Here is a 20,484-nt window from a genome sequence, read left to right on the forward strand (position 1 = left end):
GCCTTCCCCTCAACAAATGTTTCCCAACTTTTACCCCTGTTCATCGGCACTCCTGCCCTCCCACTCAACTCAAGGCCACCAGAGCTGCCCCCTCCCCTTTCTCTTCCAACCCCCAAACTTCTTCTCCCTCTATCACCCATCCCTCTGCTTCCAGTACCCAGTCCTTACCATCAAGTCCAGTCTTCACGGAGACCAGCAGTCCTGGGCCATTGGGGATGGGATTCAGGCTCACGCCAGAGGACCCGGAGGGGTGGGCAAATGAGTCAGGAATCGTGGGCGGCCCTAGAGAGCACCGGTGGGGGTCACAACCCCAAACCTAGGAGGATAGGACCAAGAGGTCAGGCCATTCCTCCCAAGATCTAGCAGATTCCGAGGCTGCTGGTCTGAGCCAGGGAGGAGGGGAGGCTTAAGACGCGCCGGGGCGGGGCTTTCCCTGAGCCCTGGGTCAGGGAGCTGGTTGATCTCACCCAGCGACCTGGGCCGGGGCCGAACGCCTCCTCCCAGGACACCTCTCCAGGCCCCCTTCTGTTACCTGCTAGGGGAGCCGTGCCTGGCTGCCCAGCTACAGAAAGGGGTCTGTCTGCCCTCTCGCAGGGGGCTGGAGATTCATGTAGGCAAAGGCCCAGGAGCTTCACTGGGTGGCTCCCCAGACTAATGAGCCCTCGAATCACCTGGAGGTGGGTTAAGAGGCCAGCGCTGACCCGCCCATTCTGGGTGGAGCCGAGATCCCACACTGCTCACACTGCTTTAGGGAGCTGCATGCTGGGGGTCCCTGGACCACATTTTGAGTAGAGGCCACCTCTCCAACCTGATACAGTCAGCTTAGATACAAGCAGAATACTGGAAACGGTTCCAATCTGGAAAACACAGGCCCATGAAGGTCAGGTCTTGAATTCAGAGGTGAACTTGTCTGTACCTGGCACTCAGACTCAAATCCCAAGAGTGTGTTAAATCACAGACCATGGGCTCCTTCCATGGCATTGCTGACTCAGGGGTCCAGAGGCCCTTCCTGGGAACTGCTGCTTTAAGTTAAACGTCTTCAGCGCCTCCCTCAGTCCAAGTGTCTGTGGAAACCAGCACCAAAGGCGTGTCTCACATGGGCTCGAGCCTACCACGGTGCCCCCTTGCTGCAGCGGCATCACTTGGTCTGCTGAGTGGCGGGTGAGTCTGCAGGTGCCAGGGCACAGGAGCCAGAGCCAGCCGGCATTTGGGCCGTAAAGCGGCGGCCCCCATGTGAGCAGTCTCACCGGGACCCGGGCCTTGCAGGGCATGCTGGACGGCTCCCGGAGTCCTCTCGCCCAACCCCAAGGGCTATCACCATGGTCTGTAGGGAGCAGGGCTCCCCCGAGGTGGGGCAAGTGGCTTGAAACGTGACCACTGACTGGTGCCAGACCTGGGAATCAGCCCGAGTGTCCCCTCAAAGCCAACAGTGTCACATTGCCACCCCCTCGTCCCTGTCCGGATTCCAAAGGTGCCCAAATGGGGCTGGATGAGTAATGGCAAGAATGAATGGGAGAGTGGGTGGCAGGCCACGGTGCGGGGAGGGGGAGAGGCTGGGGTGCCCAGTCCCTCTGGAAATCACATGGCTCAGCGCTCCCCCACCACAACCCCAGGCAGTGAAGATCAAGGGCCTTCACAGCAGCCTGGCTTTGTACTCCTTAATCTGGGCTCTGGGCTCAGGGGCACTTCCCTGTCCTGCCTGGGTCCCTCATTAGCTGCCCATTAACGTGCATGACTTAGAAATTGGTCACTGGGTTGTGAAATTCCACTCAATGGGGAAAGCCTCTTAATTCTGAAGGGCTTTGATATGCCCTCTGCCGAATCCCAGGGTTTCGTGACCTTTCCCGGGGAGGAGAGGCGCCCCTGGGCCTGTCTGTGTGGGTGGGCAGCTCTAGCGGCACATGGGGCTCAGCCCAGCACCCTGCACATGGCCCCACATCGCCCCCCAGGGGAGCACCTGGCCAGGGACGTGCCCAGGTCCCTCCTTCCCATCTCCACAGGTACTGGTCACCTGGGAGGTTGCGAACTTCAGGGAGAAAGTGCCTTCAGCTCATTTCCACGAACTTTTGTGCTCATACCCTTCAGAAGGTTCTGGAAGACAGACGGGCAGGTCTCAGGAACCTGAGGGCCTGGGGCTGTGATCCACGCCTCACAGAGGTCACCTGCAGAGTGGTGGGAACAGCCGCACCTATCCTGCGAACAGGGACACAGGAGAGGTCAGAGGGCAGAGAGACAAGGCTGACAGAAGCAGAGGGTGGATTGCTGCACACTGGGAGTGAGGAGGGGGTGGCCGCTCAGGGGATGCAGGGCCTCGAGAAGCTGGGACAGGCCAGGGAGCCAATTCTGCCCTGGAGCCCTCCGAGGGAACCAGCTGCATCTGAGCTCCATGAAGCTGATTTGGACTTACAACCTCCAGGACTGCAGGGAATAAACGCGCCCTTGTTAAGTCCGTGCTTCCTGGTAACTTGTGACAGCAGCAGTGGGAAACAGATACACCCAGCACCACGAGTTCTGAGGGTCGGCACCTCTCAGGGCTGGAGGCCCGTGGTCCACCACCCCCCCCGGCTCTGGGCCTTTTCTCAGTAGCAGGTCAGAGACGGGGGAGGCTTCCAGGTGACACTCGGCCCAGAGTGTAGGCCTCGCTCTCCCCTCCCCCTATGAAAGGGATGGACCCCTGAGTTACAATCTGGAGTCCCACTCTAGCTAAAGGAAAACTGTGCCTTGGCATTTGAAAGTGAGAAAGTATCTTCAAACAGCCTTAATACTGACCTTCCTCCACCCACCACATCCATAGGAAGAGTCCCCAGGTGTCAGCAGCCAGACCGGAGGCTGAGTCACAGGGCAGTGGGCAGGTGCCCAGCCCTCAGTTCAGTTCAGTCGCTCAGTCGTGTCTGACTCTTTGCGACCCCATTGACTGCAGCATGCCAGGCCTCCCTGCCAATCACCAACTCCCAGAGTTGACTCAAACTCATGTCCATCGAGTTGGTGTTGCCACCCAACCATCTCATCCTCTGTCGTCCCCTTCTCCTGCCTTCAGTCTTTCCCAGCATCAGAGTCTTTTCCAATGAGTCAGTTTTTCGCATCAGGTGTTGGCCAAAGTATTGCCATTTCAGTTTCAGCATCAATCCTTTCAATGGATACTCAGGACTGGCTTCTTTTACGATTGACTGGGTTGATCTCCTTGCAGGCCAAGGGACTCTCAAGAGTCTTCTCCAACACCACAGCATCAATTCTTCGGGGCTCAGCTTTCTTTATAGTCATATCCATACATGACTGCTGGAAAAAATTAGCTTTGACTAGATGGACCTTTGTTGGCAAAGTAATGCCTCTGCTTTTTAATATGCTATCTAGATTGGTCATAGTTTTTCTTCCAAGGAGCAAGCGTCTTTTAATTTCATGGCTCCAGTCACCATCTGCAGTGATTTTGGAGCCCAAAAATATAAAGTCTATTACTGTTTCCATTGTTTCTGCATCTATTTGCCGTGAAATGATGGGACCAGATGCCATGATCTTAGTTTTCTGAATGTTGAGTTTTAAGCCAATTTTTTCACTCACCTCTTTCACATGTATCAAGAGGCTCTTTAGTTCTTTTTCGCTTTCTACTGTAAGGGTGGTGTTATCTGTGTATCTTAGGTTATTGATATTTCTCCCAGAAATCTTGATTCCAGCTTGTGCTTCATCCAGCCTGGCATTTTGCATGATGTACTCTGCATTTAAGTTAAATGAGCAGGGTGACAATATACAGCCTTGACATACTCCTTGCCCAATTTGGAACCAGTCTGTTGTTCCATGTCCAGTTCTAACTGTTGCTTCTTGACCTGCATACAGATTTCTCAGGAGGCAGGTCAGGTGGTCTGGTATTCCCATCTCTTGAAGAATTTTCCAGTTTGTTGTGATCCACACAGTCAAAGGCTTTGGCATAGTCAATAAAGCAGAAGTAGATGGTTTTCTGTAACTCTCATTTTTTTGATGATCCAGCGGATGTTGGTAATTTGACCTCTAGTTCCTCCACCCTTTCTAAATCCAGCTTGAACATCTGAAGCCTGGCTTGGAGAATTTTGAGCATTACTTTGCTAGTGTGTGAGATGAGTGCAATTGTGCGGTAGTTTGAACATTCTTTAGCATTGCTTTTCTTTGGGCTTGGAATGAAAACTGACCTTTTCCAGTCCTGTGGCCACTGCCGAGTTTTCCAAATTTGTTGGCATATTGGGTACGGCACTTTAACAGCATGATGTTTTAGGATTTGAAATAGCTCAACTGGAATTCCATCATCTTCACTAGTTTTGTTCATAGTGATGCTTTCTAAGGCCCACTTGACTTTACATTCCAGGATGTCATTCACCTACTGAGTGATCACACCACTGTGGTCGGACATGGACACATGTCTGTGTCCCTGTTTACCTTAGGGAGCCTTTAAAGCAGATTTCTAGGCTCTTCCCAAGGAGCATATGATTCAGTAAGTCTAGAGCAAGGCGCAGGGATCTCTGCCTGCACTGCCCTCATGTTACCAGCAAATTAAACCAACATCCTATTATAGTAACATCCTCTTAATGGCACCACCCATCGGGGGAAAAAAAAATCGAGTTTTTTTCTCTGGAAACTTCTTCTTACTCTACATGTGACAGTCCTTAACTCACTTCATCTTGGAGCCAGTAAACATTGAGTAGCACCCCCAGCATTACCAGCAAGCAGACAGCCTTCCCACCATAAGAAGCGATCTGGCACTGGGGGCTCAGGCCCAGGCCAGATCTGGGTTGGAAGGCTGGCCCCCCTCAGCCTAGAAATGGTGGTTGGGGTATCACGGGATGAATGAGACTACCCTGCCCAAGTCCCTTAATGCACACCAAACACCCGCCTGGCTAGGCCAGCAGTGCGCTCAGCAGAGGCAGCACCGTTGTCCCAGGGGGGCTCGCTGAGCACAGCCTTGTTCTGGTGGGAGGTCCTCAGGGTCCTTGTACCCGGGCACCAGAGGCTAGGTGTGTGCAGGGAAGACCCCAGACCGGTGTGCCAACACAGGGGAGGGCTGAGGGTGGGAAGAGTAAGCAGCAGGGCTAAGGAAACCCTGATCACCCCACTTCTGGCCCCTCTCCACACAGTCAGGATACTGCCTGCCTGGGTGAGCATGCCTAACCAGCCCTGGGGCCAACCTCCATGCTCAGCCCCTGGGAGACCCCAGGGCCCTCGAGGACTCCCAGGCCTATCTATAGTTGTGCTGGGGCAGCCGCTCCTGCTTTTGGTTTTTAAGACACGGAGCCATTCCCTAGAACAATGAGAGTCCACTCCAGGCAAACACGGGACTTTTCGAAGCAGTGAGTAGGCCTCAGGCACACGTGTTAGGAAGAGACCCACAGTCAGCCAGAGAACATAACTGAGCACTGCCTCTGCATAAGGCCCAGGGCTGGATGACAGCAGACAAGGCCCACTGGCTGGAAGTGGCCGGTCTGAGTCTACACCCAGGGCCCCGGCACGTTCCTCCCAGGTGGGCCTTGTATCCCACAACCCCCGACAGGTCTCCCCTTAGGACAGGGAGGCGCACAGCAGATGCCATCGAGTGGTCCTGCAGAGACTCTCCCCCTCTCTGTGCACGCTCACCCTGCTGAAGCCCTCTCTCCAGGCTCCTTCGCCTGTAACGTCCACATTCTCGGGGGCGGGAACTGGGGGAATGGGAGAGCTCTGCAGGGCCCTCAGCAATGCCTCTAAGTCCTCAAAGCAACAGCAGCCATGGAACACGGTTCAAAGCCGCCAGGTTACCGCTGTGACCTGCTGAGGGTGACACGTGGCAGGGAGAGTTGGGCGTTGGTGGCTCCTCCCTCATCCCTCGTCCGGGGTCCCTCTCTTCCCGGGACCTCACACGCGCCCTGACTCCACACGGACTCTGCCCTTTCCCGTCAGTCTGTCCTCACCTGTCATCAAAAAGCTGATGTCTGGGCCAGCTGAAGAACAGAAAGCAGACTATACAGGCAGGGGTTAAAAATTAACAGGCTGCCCTGGATGAGGCAATGGTTTCTTAGAAATCGACCCTGAGAGATAAAATGAACTTCATCAAAATGAAAAACTCAGGCCCGAAAGGATACCATTAGGAAAGTAAAAAGATGATTGACAGAATGGAGAAACTATTTTCAAGTCATAAATCTCATAAGGGACTTTCATCTGAAATATATAAAGAACTCTTAGAAGTCAACAATAAAGACAACTCAAAAAATGGACACAGCACTGAAACAGACATTTCTCCAAAGACAGAATAATGGCCAATGAACACATGAAAAAATGCTCAACACTCATCTTTAGGGAAATGCAAATCAAACCACAGTGAGACATCAGTTCACATCCCCTGGGGTGCAACTGTCAAAAAGATGGGTAATAGCACGTGTTGGAGAGAAGGTAAAGCTGTGACCCTCACACACTGCTGGCAGGAACTACTGATAAAACAGTGAAGCTTTGGAAAGAGAGCTTGGTGGTTCCTCAAAAAATGAAGCATAAAGCTACAGGATTTTACTCTTAGGTGTCATCCCAACAGAAATGAAAACTTATGTCCACACCAAAAATGGTACCCGCATGCTCAAAGCAAGACTATTCACAATGGATAAAAAGTGGAAGCAGCTCAGAGGTCCATCAAGTGAGGATAAACAAACTAAGACCTGTCCACATGAGGTCCAGAAAGGAGTGAAGTACTGAGACAGCTATGACACGGACAGACCACTAAAACACGCGCTGCGGAAGCAGCTAGTCCCCAGAGGCCATGGATTACATGCTGCTGTTTACATGCAATGTTCAGAACAGGTGAATTCAGAGACAGCACATCAGTGCCAGCCTGGGGCGGTGGGGGAGGGGATAGAGGCTGACTTGCTACTGTGTACGAGGTTTCTTTTGGAGGTGATGAAAGTGTTCTGGAATTACAGCACTGATGGTGCACAAACTTGTGAATATACTAAAACCCACAGAACTGTACACTTGTAAAGAGAATTTTGTAGTAGTGAATTAGATCTCAAGAAGAATTCAGTAGGCTGATTCAGAACCCATTCCAGGCTGTCAGTAGGAGAAAGGGACAGGTAGGAAAGGGACCACTTACACATTGCTTCTTAGCCTCATGCATGCATGTGTGCATGTTCAGTCATGTCTGAACATGTCTCTGCAACCCCATAGACTGCAGCCCACCAGGCCCCTCTGTGTGTGGTACTTCTCAGGCAAGAAGATTGGAGTGGGTTGCCATTCCCTCCCTCCATGGGATCTTCCCAACCCAGGAATTGAACCCATGTCCCCTGCATTGGCAGGCAGATGCTTTACCACTGAGCCACGTAGGAAGCCCCTTAGCTTCATACAGGTAATGCATATTTATTGAAAATTTTCTTCACCGACAATGGTGAAATCAAGACCCAAATTACAAAACATGATGGCAGTTGATACTTATAAAAATAAAGCAAAGGGCTATGTTTCACAGATTTGTGCAAGTTTCTTTCAAATCTCAGTCTGTTCTTTCATCAAAAAGGAGATCGCAGCATCTGTGTTAGTCCTCATGATGAAATAGTAAAAAACTGCATTCCATTGACAAAAAAAATAGCTTTGCTTCCAAACAGCACAAGTCTTTAAAGTGACTTTTCCCCAACAATAAATATAGAAAATAGCCTTTATGGAGCACGTCTGGCTTGGTCAGAGCTGCTTCCTCCCCAATAGCCTTTAGACGTCGTCTTAGTCTTTGGTGCATGGGCAGCCGGCGAGGTCTGACTCCAGGCTGCCCTTCGGGGCCCTCCAGTGGCCCCAGCCCCGTGCAGCATAGGCTCTCAGCTACTGCAGACGCCCAGCTGAAGGCTTGAGCCCTTTCGAGCCGGGGCCCCTCAGACCCCACGGCTCCACCCGCCCCATGGCTGCCCGCGAAGGCGCTCCCTGGCTCTCACGGCCGGCCGGGGGGACGTCACACCGAGGGGGCCTTTGGCGGGTGAACTTGCTGCACGAGCTGTGGGCGTTTCACCCTGGGCTTTCTCCGCTTCGGCCTGCTCTTGGCCTTGTTGATCTGCACCACGAAGAAGGCCAAGACCACCATGGCTCCCAGGAAGGCGAAAACGGGAATGGTCTGGCCCACCTCCTGGTTGTAGCGGCCAGGCATGATCCCTGCAGGACAGTGGGAAGATGGTCAGTCTGACAGCTGCAACCAGCTGGGCTCATAGTGACCCAGAGAAAGGAGGAGACAAAAGTGCCAGCCAGCAGGGAGGTGAGGACGGCTGGCCTCACCGCTGGGAAGGCCTCCCCCAGGTGAGACCTGTGGTGGGCAACTGAGCGTGGCTGCTGGTGGACCCTTGGGTTCGTGCTGTCGTCAGCTCTGTAACTGGACAACATGTGTTCTGGGTTCCAGAACACAGGGCTGGACCACATGGGACAGGGTACCCCTTCCTGATCCCTGGAGTTTCTCTGGCCAGTTCCTAGACCCAGGAGAAATGCCCCCAGGGAGCTATAAAGTCATGTAAGAGCACAGGGATTTCCAGAGCAGATGAGGGGCCCACACTCTGCCAGAATGACTTGATCCCATCGTCCCAGATAAAGGACCACCTGCCCCCGACATTCTAGCCAGGCCAAAGCCATATCAGGGTTGGGGGCGGGGGAAGGACATCTGATGTCACTTGGGGGAAGGGACACCCCCAGAATTAACTGGGCATCCCAGGTTAGGGAAGTCCCATCCCAGGTGGGCTGGGGCAGAGAATCGGTGGAGATGTCTGGGTTGAGGATTCAGGGCCAGGCTGTGACAGATGAATATCATAAAATAAATTCTGATTTGAAAATTCAGATAGGATTTTCTAAGAGGCCACAATGGATTGATCCTTTAGGTCTGCTCTGGCCTTGTGATTTGTACCAGGAAGAAAGCCTGGACCACTGCTGCTCCCAGGAAGGCAAAGACAGGAACGGCCCGGCCCACCTCCTGGGCAAAAGGGAGAGGCTCTTTTGAATAAACCATAGGATGACTCAGCCCCACAATAAAGCACCTAGAACTGACCTCCAGGAATGTCCCAGGCTCCACTCTCTCCAGGAGACAAGGGCCTCACTTGAGGGCGATTCGATCGGAAGTTGGGCAGTACCACTTTGTCCAGGTCAATGGAGAGCAACTTCTGGTGTTTCCAAAGGTTACTTCAAGAAAACAGATTCAAACAAAATAAACATAAGCAACTGTACTGGCCCCAGGCAACGGAGCCAACTCCTAAGAAACAAAGTGATTTAAACAGAAACGTGAACTGATGTCCCATCTATGTCTATCTAAACACAACTTACAGAAACGTGAATTGATGTCCCATCTATGTCTATCTAAACACAACTGCGGATAACTGAGGGGCACTTCCAGGCCCCCAGGCGAGGACGTCAGATTGAGACCTTATGCACGAGATGCTTCTAGAGGGTCTATAACACCACCAACACGAGACTGTCTTGGCTCCAACCAGGAACACGACCCAGCAGAAAATGAGGAAACTACACGTGACCTCTGAAGGAGCTGGTGGACAGCGGCAGTGGACACAGCCCGGCTGGAAGGACCAGTCTCCACCATGGGACAGCAGAGCCATGGGCACCTACTGTGATGTGGCAAAGGGGGCAGACCTGGTGCTGGGGGCCAGCTGTCACCTTGGTCCTCAAGGACACTACGCGCAGGAGGGAGAACGAGGCAGACACCCAAGTAACCAAGCAGTGGACAGAAACACGGGAATAAAGGAGTGAGCATGGGCCTTGCCTGAGGGCTCAGGATGATGAAGGGAACACATGTGCTTTGCAAAATGCACTGCACTCGTTTCGACTGCATCATTACTCTCAGTACTAACTCTGAGATGGGAAGCACATGTAACTGAGGAAGAGAGGCTGGTACACGGCCAAGAGCAGCGTGGGAAGACACAGAGATGAGAGCAAAGAGTGCAGACGGAAAATCTGAAGACCGTTCTGGCTAAAATAAGGGAAGAGAATAAAATATGCTTGCAATTATGAATTCCCCATTCTGCTTCTTATTCATGTGGACCCTGCTGGCCCATCTCTTACTTTGGCCAAGTGAGAGCAGAGAGTCGAGTTCTAGCAGCAGTCAAGAGGCAGGTCAGTGGGCAGCCAGGAGATGCCAGCTCCGTAAAGAGGCTTTCGGATAAGCTGCTATCGGGCACGTCCATCTGGGCAACTGCTTGGACTATAACCTGCTCTATTTTATATGATTTCACTTTGCTTTTCAGTTTCATCAGTCTGGAAATTAAACTGACAATGCTAAGTTACGGAATCGATGCGTTTAAGCTTTATAACTCTGCAGGTGAATATACATGGGGCTGTCTTTTAACGCTCACAGCGCTCTCCTGTTCTGGAATTTAATTACCCCACAGTGACCCTTTCTTGCTGAGCAGTCGGGGTGACAGAGCTTCACACTATCATTTGAGAATTCCACAATGTCCCGACGGGAGGACAGGTTAGCCTCGCGTGGGGCTCCTCGTAGGTCTGACCTACAGCCACTCGTAGTATGGACGCCCGGGAACAACGCCAGGAACTACATCCCGGTTTCAAGGACGGAGTGAACACCTGCACTCGGCACTAGGCTGACGACCCTGCCCTTTCCAGGGCTGACTGTGACGCTCTGACATTGTTTTGCATCTCCTCAGAGATTCAGAATCTAGACCCAGATCTAGGTCGCTGAGGACTGAGAACAATTTCCAGCAAGAAGTGAGATAAAGGTGGGGCCTGGTGGGTGTTTTAAGAAGAAGGAATTCCAGAGAGCAACAGTGAAAATCAAACTCTACGGGCTGCACAGCAGCAGCACCCTGATGGGCCAGGCTGGTACGTGACAGGCTGTCTGATGGACACGCAGATCTAGGACACTGTCACCTGTTCTCAGAGCCCAGAGCAGTACCATGGAGAAATGGGTTTCAGGAACCTTTGCCGACAGCGACTGTCCACTGAGTGTGAACTGCTGACAACAGCTGGAATTAAAGTCTGGTTTGAATGTTTGGATAATGATAGGTTATAAATAAATGAGATATAAAAATGGAATCTTATCAGAAAATTTTAAATGATGGCGTGTTAATTGGAATGGAAAAGTACTCAGTAATTAAAGTTTCAGGAAGAAACTGCTGACGAGGAGACAATGTGATGAATCTCCAATGCCGTTTCCTATCAAGCCTGTTCTAAAGATGACATGGTCAGTGAGAGGTGCACTCAGGGCTTCTGTTCATGATGACAGTCAAGCACAGGAAGCTTCTAGGCCTTCTGCAGGCATCTCCCTCCTCATGGTTCACCGTGTAGATGGCAGTCCCCGTGTCCTGCCACACCGCCCCCCAACACTGTACATGCTGAGACCCAAGCAAAGTGGGCAGCTGGTAGGGGAGAGAAGGCAGGAGCCCCTGGAGGGGAAATGGCCGCATGTGTGGGTTGTGCTGCCCGTGAGGGAGACAGTGGCTGGCAGCACTGCTCAGAGGAAGAGGAGCTGTGGGGGGGCGGGGGGGTCTCCCACACCCATGCCCAAAATATGGGGCCCTGCGTCACTGTACTAGGACTGCAATCCTCCTCGCCAAAGCAGGATCTCCTGCTGGGGCCAGAAATGCCAAAGAGAGAAACAGGAGAGGAATGATCTAGAGAAAGCAGGAACCAGTGGACTGAGCTGGCTCTTCTGCCTGAACAGAGAAACAGCACAGGTCACTCAATTTGGGCTTCTAAAAGGAACTGACACAAACGAAGAGCTCAAGCTTGACAGCCAGATGGAGAAGCAGGCAGATCACAGTGTCTAGGCCTGTCACAGTCTGAGGTCACTTTACCAGGGACAACACCCAGCACGGGGTGAGGGCATAAACGTGACTCCAGGTCGCCCCGGTGGGACACAGGAAGACCCCATCTGTATTCCAGAATCAACACCGCACACAGGCGAACTCAACTCCCAGATCTCCAGCTTAAGGAGTCAGAGCGACCCTTCCAGGGACAAGATCACAGCTTTTCAAGCAAAAACCAAGCAAACTTCACCAGAAGGCTAATTACCAGAGCTCTTTTTATGCATAATACCACCAGGGTGCGTGATTCTAAAGGTCAATACGGGGGCTCGCTAATTTAAAAACCATCACAAATGACAAGCTAGATTTGATTATTCGATAATGATGTCAGTAAAATTCCATTCTCTCCTATTAAAAAAGAAGCAATGAATCATAAATCCAGCAGAAGAAGTGGAAAAGCACAGGAGACACCAACCTGGGAGCCGTCTCGTTTAAAGGCTGTGGCTTGGCCCACGACAGGTGCGGACAGGCCGGCAGTGCGCGCGCCTCAGGGCCTCCGAGCCGGGCCTCCAGGACCTTGGAGTACCGATGCAGGTGGTTCCCTGGGCAGCACCACAGACAGGCCATCGTTGTTAGGAGGCGGGGAAAGAGACTTCGTTAGTTGTTACCTCCTCTAAAGTGGCCACGCTGCATGCACAGCAGCAGCCGGGCCCCACATGCCCGTAATCACACATACGTGCCTACACTCAAGGAGTCTAACCTGTAGATGCACTTCATGGAAACAGCATCTCTTCAAATATTTAATGCTCAGACCAAAAAGAAAATCTCCATTTTCAAAATTCCAAATTCCTTTTGTTTCTCAGATCCGTGCTGCCCCGTAGCCACTGCCCACCCATGGCTACTGAGCAACTGAGAGGCTGGGTGCCACACGTTTAAATAATAATATTCTGGGGACTGGGGCTGTACAATTTTATCACAAGAACTTCCCGTTTCTTTTTACTCCTTAAGTGCAGCCAGTAGAAAGGTCAGAACTACACCAGCTCACACCACACGTCCATGGACAGCCTGGGAGGCGGGCCTCAGGCTGTGAGGGCTCGCAGACCAGGGCTCCGCTGAGTGGCCCACCGCTGAGGGACCTGGGCCCATCTCTTCCATGGACTTGGAAGAAGTATCTGCTTTCCAGGTTCTAAGAGGACTCAGAGAGTAGTCCCTGTGAAGCCACCCTGGCCCAGCGCCTGGTACCTAGTGACTACGCAGACCTGCTAACCACTCCTTCCCAGAGCCCCGAAGCCACGTCGTTTCAAGAGCCTCCACCCTGGAACCCCGACCCCTGAGGCCGCTCACCTTCCATCCTCTCCGGGGCTGCCGAGCCTGCTCCACTGGGGGGGCGCTGCCGAGCCCCCGAGTGGCTGAGGCTGGGGGGCGTCACCCCATACGACGTGAACTGCAGGAGTGCATCCAGGAGCCAGAAGCAGTCTGCGGGGTCAGCAACACACTGCTTAGGAAGTAGACTATTTTAAAGCAGCCTCTACAGGAAAACTAAAGTGAGCCCCGAACAAGGGGGAAATGGGGCGGGAAAAGATCAGGTCCCAGCACGGCCCTGCGTGAGACACTCATGTCGTCACGGTCATCGGCTGCCCACAGGGCCTCCTTTCAAGGCCACAGGCTCAGCCAGGCTGGCCCACAGGCTCGGGGCTGCACGAGCTGCCCAGGCACCCCCCAGCTCTGGGCCCCTCATGACGAGGATGGGGGGTGGCCCCTACAGGGACAGCAGGACCACACGGCAGCACGGGAAGAAGAGCTGCTTGAGAACGGGGGGCCTGCCGAAGAGGGGAGAGTAGAGCTGACCCCAGTCAGCGCCCGCAGGCTGTCCTGGAGGAGGGGAGAGCCTAGATCTCAGGCGAGGGCAGAGCCAGGACCACCACGTACGTCCGGAGAAGTGGGCTCAAGGTCAGTGCAAGTGCAGTCTAGTGGTCTGGGCTGCCCTGAGTCGGTGGCCCCAGCCACAGAGTAGGAAGACAGTTCTCCTGGGGACGTCATCGCGAGGCCTATGCCAGGCTGTGCTCAACAACCACCTCGTGGGGCCAAGTGGATGGACTTTCCTCTCAGGAGACCGAGGAGCTGCACTGGCTAAACCTGGATCACTGCCCCCACCAGCTTCTCCCCACGGCTGCCACGTCCCCCAGAACCAGCACGGACAGAAGAGGCCCACAGAAAGGAGAGGGGATGGCAGGAGGCGCCTGTACCCCAACAGAGCCCGAGTCAAGTGCTCACGGCCCCGAAAGCTCCTCCAGGTGGCCACAGGGAGTGTGGGACAGGACAGGCCCCCGACCACTGACAAGGCCAATAAAGACGCTTCCCAAGACCTCAGGTCTGCAACAACAGTCTCTACAGAAACAAAACATTCATCTTCTTTCAACTGTAACTTTAACCTTCACTTTTGATTTTTATTAAAAAAAAAAAAAAACGAACAATATTCTAATGCTTTACGTGAAATGCTAGGAACGCATAACCACTTAACATTCACATCACAGAGAGGGCGCAGGGAGAGAGACAGGGGGAGAGGTGCACCCCAGGCAGGAGGCCAGCTACGCTCAAGCCACCTTGCCCCTTCCCATGAAGCCTGGTCACCACCTGCCCATGAGGACACGCCTCTCCCCGCCGTCCTGCCCCCGAAGACTAGGTTCTGGTTCCGGTCTTGTCGTCTCCCCCCAGCAGAGATGGAACACTCGCACCCATCCACCCCTCCTTTACAAAGCAAGAGAAAGAAAAGTCTGTGTCCAAGCTCATCCTTCAAGTGTGAAGGACTCATCAAGAGATGCTGGAAAAGAGGGGTGCTAAGGACTAGGTGCCCCCTCTCTGCCACCCCCTCACGCCCAACAATGATACCACACACCCCTCACAACAGCCAAAACTCCCAGGTCTGGCATGAGGGCCAAGTGCCGGGCCCGCAGAAAAGGGGTGGTCAGATGTGAGAGTGGGCCTGCAGAGTAGTGCCAGGGACACAGACGCCAGAGAGGGAGTCGGAGAGGGCAAAGACAGGTAAACGGCCTCCCACCCACACATGGTGGGTCTGCCATCCGCCAGCCTCTGGAAGGCCACGAAGTTTTGTTTTGCTTATTAAACACGTCTGGCCCAAGATACCTATCGAAACATCCCAAGCAGCCTCTACCTGTTCACCAGCACCTCTTGGGGGCCTGTTCGGGGACCAGGGCAGAAAGTGGGAACGTCATGGCCACTGAGCCCACCCGCTCAGCTGCACCACCGCTCACCCTTCTGCCGGTGACTGTCGTCCAAGCAGTTGGAGTCTCCATACAGCACGACACGGCCGCCGCCCTCAGCTGGGAGCTGGTACAGCCCCAAAATGGGGACGTTTTCAACCACCACCGTTTCCTGCTTCAAGACCTCCAGTCCTGAAACAACACAACAAAACAGGAGTGAGAACTTCCGTGGGGAAATGAAGCACTTCCCAGCTGCCCCTTAACTTAACATTTAGTCCACATGACAAAACAGAGAAAAAAAAAAAGAAAAATCACACCAAGATCTAACATGCAGTCACAACAGTGCACTTTTAGGAGAAGAAAACAATGTATAAAGTGCCACTAATTTGGGTTGTAGCGAAATTCGCATATGTATATCCCCATAATCCTCCTTTTCCATTTTTACTTGAAATGGTGATACATGGTATTCACAGTCCTAAAGGCATCACTTCTCTCTTTTCATCCCCCAAGCACAAATTTTCGTCCCTTCTTCTTATGCTGAAAGGCTATGTCTTCAGACTACACGCACACAAGCGGCAGTGCCCCTCAACACACAGGTACCTATGCACACAGCTATACACGCTGATGCCCAGGCTTCATGTTTAGTAACAAAAGCTACGACAATGACACTCATCTTTAGAACACATGCCCACGTATTTCTGATTTAAGGTATCTGTTACATGAGCCTCACAAACAGTACAAATGCTCCAACAGCAGAGCCTCTCGCCTCTGCCCAAACCGACGACAATTCACATCAACTGAACCAAGACGACACTGCACAGACACCACAGCAGCTGCTGCCAGTGACAGCAGCCCATAGCACAGTCTCGGCCCTGAAGCAAACGCAGCCACACACTGAGATGACGCAAGTCTGCATCCAGCGTCTACCACGCCGGTCACTCTAAAACATGTGGCTACAGGAACGCAGAGCTTCCTATTCTCTGCGTATAAGCCCCAGGAACCCTGCGGAAGGAAAACAGGCTTTTCTTTGTCAGAGGGAGAGAAGGGCAGTGAAACATACGAGGCAGGGAAAGTGCACACAGCACTGCAGCCTGGCCTCGGGCTTTGACAGTTTTGTCTCTGATAACAAGGTCCTTTTTGATCCAGCATAACACGGTTTTTAAATTCCTATTTGTACCCGCAAGATTATTCAAGCAACTTAAAGCCTGTTTGGAAATAAAAAGCCCTTTAAAAAGGATTCCAAAGTAATTAATCTTTATTTTCAGACTAGCAGAACACCAAAGTAAAGTATGCACCCTTAACCTACTTCCTCTCCCCCCAAAATGAAGAGCTACCAGACGGCAAGAGGCTAACAAGGAGTCCACGGCCTTCACCTGGGACCTAGGGGCGGAGGTGGTGTCTAGAAGCGACACGGCCTGGTGAAAAATGGAGCTCAGAAAGAATCACTAAGCCTGTGCCAGGGGACTGGGAAGATAGGATCATACACGTGCTTTAAAGTTAAAACATAATCTTATGAACACAGAACTACTCATTGACTGACTTTTCCTTGACTGGATGGAAGGAGCCCCTTCCAGACAACAAAGAAGTAAATTTCACCTTGCAAGTGCAAACACATGAGTGAGAAACCCGGACTTGTCATTCTCTATTAATGAAACTGTCCCTGACTTCAACTACAGAAAATGACAAACATCACAATGAAGGGGGCCTGCCATTCTGAAACACGAGAGAAACATCAACCTGCATGAGGAGATGGACCCAGTCTGCAAGTGTCCATCACGCGGCCATGCAATAACCTCGTAGGGGAGAGATGCGCGGTGCGAACCCTGGCCCAGGAGCGCAGGGCTGCAGGACGACCACCCTGGGCAGGATGGGGGGGGTGGCGCCTGCAGGAAGGGCAGAGGCACCCAGGCTCCCCGGCTCCCCTGCACCCGGTCCGCTCTGTGAGCCAAGCACGGTCACAGAACCAACGCTGGGGACACAGCATGGCTGATCTTCCAGGGTTACAAAAGAGCAACTAAAAGCAAAGACCTTTCCTCCCTTCTAATTCTTCAGAGAATTTTAGGAGATGACTTTGTATTACAATATTCTTTACCTTCACATAGTTAAGACATTCAAGACAGTCAACATTTCTCTAAAATTTTAGTCATCTGGCAATCACAGAGTAGAACAATTCATAAATAGTAACAAAAGTTTCAAGCAACTTTGAAGGTAGTTTAAAAAATACACAAAAACCCCTTACCAGTACCCTCTTCTCCTATATGGAAGTCAACTTACTTTGCAGTGCTCACTACCCACATATTCTAATTATCAGCAAGAGATGGTTGAACCTTCCTAGGTACCTCCAGAACCATCACACAGACGTCTTACCTGAAGTACCATACACACGCTGTGATGAATTTTTTAAAAATCCAAACTGCTAATGGAGAATGGATTTCTTTTCTGGTGATGAAAATGTTCTGGGACTAGGTGGTGGTGATGACTGCACAACTTGTGAATATACGAAAAAAGTGACTGAACTGTGGACTTTAAAAGAGCGAATGCTATGGCAGGTGCCCGCATGCATGCTAAGTCGTTTTAGTGGTGTCCAACTCTTTGGGACCCCATGGACTGTAACCCGCCAGGCTCCTCTGTCCATGGTGTTCTCCAGGCAAGAAAACTAGAGTGGGTTGCCATGCCCTCCTCCATATGGTAGGTGATTTACATGTAATAAAACTGTGATTAAAAATTAAAAAGAAAGAAAAAGAGAAACCAGAAAGTATATGGATAGCATATTCTGTACCTTGGTCCTTAAATGTCTGTGTTATCACGATGCCATCTTCTGGAAATTTAGCAATGCTGCACCCCGACGCGTAATACACTAGAATAAACAGCCGTTAACAGTTAGAACCTGGAAACACTGAAGGCATTCAGCAGCAGCAGCTTATTTACCTGGATGCACGCTTTAAACATTATGTATTTACTAAAACCATTCCTAATCTTAAGAGAGGAGCTACTATTATTGCCTGATCACACAAACTACAAGTAATAATCTCAAAATTCAAGCTAAATTATGCTATTAATCTAAGGTTTCTGGGCAGATTAAAGAAATCGGAGCTGTCAGACTTGGGACAACCTAAGTCAGAAAGAGCAGTTAGTGATAATAATGCTCAAGACACTGTTTCAGAAACTAGTCACCAGAACGAAGGGGGACAGTGGGGTACTTGTTAAGTGAGGTATGCAACGTTATTTCATAAATAGAATTTCATAAATCATGAGGGACCTGGGCAGTGTTCCTTATTTGGGAATATACAGAACACAAAGAACCAAAACTAGGAATGCTGACAGGAGGTATTGCATCTTACAAATCTGGACAAAGACTAGGGGAGCACCCAGAACTGCAGGTGTCTGTGCAGACACTGCACAGCTCTCTCCACAGGTCTTGCATATTTAGGTGACAGCATGTTATTTTCTCTCGCTCTGAAACTCAAGACTTCAAAGTCGCACGGCATCTGCTAGCCCACCTCTGGGAACGATGAGACCTACTAAAAAGCAAACACAAAACCTTACTGTCATGGTTCGCCAAGGTAAAGTCCCCCTCGTACAGGCCATCGCTGAACGCCATGTTCCAGACTGAGAGCAGCTCGTTCAGGGCTGGGACGTTGGCTCCTCCGGTGTCCGGCATCCACCACTGCCTATGACAGGGACAGGGCCTTCGTGAGGCACTTGAGGCATCCCATAAACCCATCATATCTTGTGAGAAAATCGATTTCTCCCACCAGAGGCCACTCCATCCACACTAGGCTTCACCTAAAATTAACTGTCCGGGTTTGAGTAACAGCACAATGTAAATGCTCCAACCAGTGTACAGAATAAACCGAAGCTCAATTTATTTCATGAAATGCACCACATTCAACATAAACACACTGCATATACAGCCTAGACCTTGAGAGGGTCAGTGAAGGAAGAAGGAAACTTACGAAGTTCAAGTCACAGACTCTGAAGAAAAACCATGTATCATAAGGATGAGACATTCATAATACACTGGAAATTTGTCATCCATAACCAATCTACTGCAAGGTTTCTTTAAATAACCGTTCTTTTGGTGCATTTAAACATATACAGTAAACGAGAGATGGAAGAACAGAAAAGAATAAACAGAAAATTAAGGCTCCAATGTCTTAAGATCAACAAAAACAATGAACCCTTTCAACTAGAACTTGGTTCAATGAGCAGCTGACTTTCAAGAACATCTCTGCCAAAGGAGAGCTTGCCCTAACCAGGTGTCTGAACCTGCCTGATGGCCAGAAAGGTCATCACTCTAGGTCTCTGCTGGGTGGGATTTAATTCCTATAAAGTCAAATTTCTTATCCAAATACCAGTTAGTGTTAGTACCTCGTGTTTTCATCATAAAACTTGACTTTCCTCATCACGGATGTGTTGTACCAGTCACTGAAGACAATGAGTGAGAGGCCGTTGTCCACGTCCCTCCGCAGCTTGGCCACCTCCTCCGGGAAGTACTCCTCCTCACTGTCCACCATGAGCAGCGTTCCTGAGGGACAGGGGCGAGAACGGCCAGCTCACCATTCCAGACATGTGGTTTACACCCGCCTCATATCTCCAGTTACCGGCTTCTAATATTTTGTCCTGTACCCCTATTCCATGTCAGAAGGGGGTGTAAAAGAAAGGATCAGGGTCCGAAAGCACGTGGACACTGGCCAGCTGTGGCCTGTTTCACTGGTGATGACCTACATGAGGATGTTTCACTTACTCAAAAAGAAGCAAAATTCTGTGCTAGAATTTCTTTTGATTAAAAAAAAAAAAAAATCAACAACTTATTGACCAGAAACGTATTAATACGTATTTTGTTACCTGAACATTACCAAACAAAATGTTCCAATTTTTACTTACATAACAAATCACAGGCCACAGGCGTTACTTTCTGCAAAAACCACCCAGTCAATAATGTTGACGCTAATATAACGAAACTGTACCGATGTCCTTGTCCCCAGTGATCCTGAGAGTTTCACATTTCAGCTGAATGTCAGGAGCACAGACCCTAGCCTGCCTCCACCCGTCCCCAGCCAAGCAGGGCAGCCTGCCAGCACCTCGCATCGCTCACCGTACTGATTAGCATCAAAACACGTGAAGGGGGACCCAAGGACTTCGACGAAGTAGCCCATGCTCCTCAGGTGCTGGTACATGTCCCTGAAGTTGGTGTGGATGTGGTCACCGTTCCTGAAACAGAGGAAGCCCAGCACTAGCCCTCCCAGTCCTTCCACGGATTGAAGGCCACATGGCCGCGGGGTTCACTTCCAAAGGAGCAGCTTCACCGCCCAGACGGCTGGTCCACTGGCACGAAAGCCAGCCTTTCAGACCAGCTTGCCCTGGGCTGCATATAAAGTAGCGATAACAGGAATTACCCGCATAGCACAGACCTGAAGAAGGGAAAATGAGAAGATATAGCCAGACATGTTTCATAAAGTGCGCCAAAGCATCACTTTAGTGGTGGCACAGACGTAAAAGGCCAGCAAGCAGCCAGCTGTGCTGCACAAACTCAGCATGGGCATGCAGAGGTGCTGGCA

At 51.3% G+C, this 20,484-nt stretch overlaps 2 protein-coding genes across 4 annotated transcripts in view; both read right to left on the reverse strand.

Annotated features, from left to right (window-relative positions):
* SLC38A8 (solute carrier family 38 member 8) overlaps positions 1-7,230 on the reverse strand; it is a 51,340-nt gene extending 44,110 nt beyond the window's left edge. The window contains exon 1 of the mRNA XM_059876727.1: positions 169-7,230. The gene's annotated coding sequence lies outside the window, so the exon portion shown is untranslated. The remainder of the gene's footprint in view (positions 1-168) is intronic.
* Positions 7,231-7,307: 77 nt separating this feature from the next.
* Positions 7,308-20,484, reverse strand: part of MBTPS1 (membrane bound transcription factor peptidase, site 1) — a 44,808-nt gene continuing 31,631 nt past the window's right edge. For all 3 annotated transcript variants that reach the window (XM_005218390.5, XM_005218389.5, NM_001025330.2), the window contains 9 exon segments: positions 20,022-20,137; positions 19,295-19,451; positions 18,470-18,594; positions 17,703-17,780; positions 14,975-15,115; positions 13,047-13,178; positions 12,178-12,304; positions 8,984-9,114; positions 7,308-8,106 (listed from right to left, as the gene is read on the reverse strand). In XM_005218390.5, the coding sequence (XP_005218447.1) occupies positions 7,910-8,106; positions 8,984-9,114; positions 12,178-12,304; positions 13,047-13,178; positions 14,975-15,115; positions 17,703-17,780; positions 18,470-18,594; positions 19,295-19,451; positions 20,022-20,137 (1,204 nt within the window). In that variant the 3' untranslated portion in view covers positions 7,308-7,909.

Source organism: Bos taurus, chromosome 18, assembly GCF_002263795.3.
Source record: "Bos taurus isolate L1 Dominette 01449 registration number 42190680 breed Hereford chromosome 18, ARS-UCD2.0, whole genome shotgun sequence".
Classification (NCBI taxonomy): Eukaryota; Metazoa; Chordata; class Mammalia; order Artiodactyla; family Bovidae; genus Bos; species Bos taurus.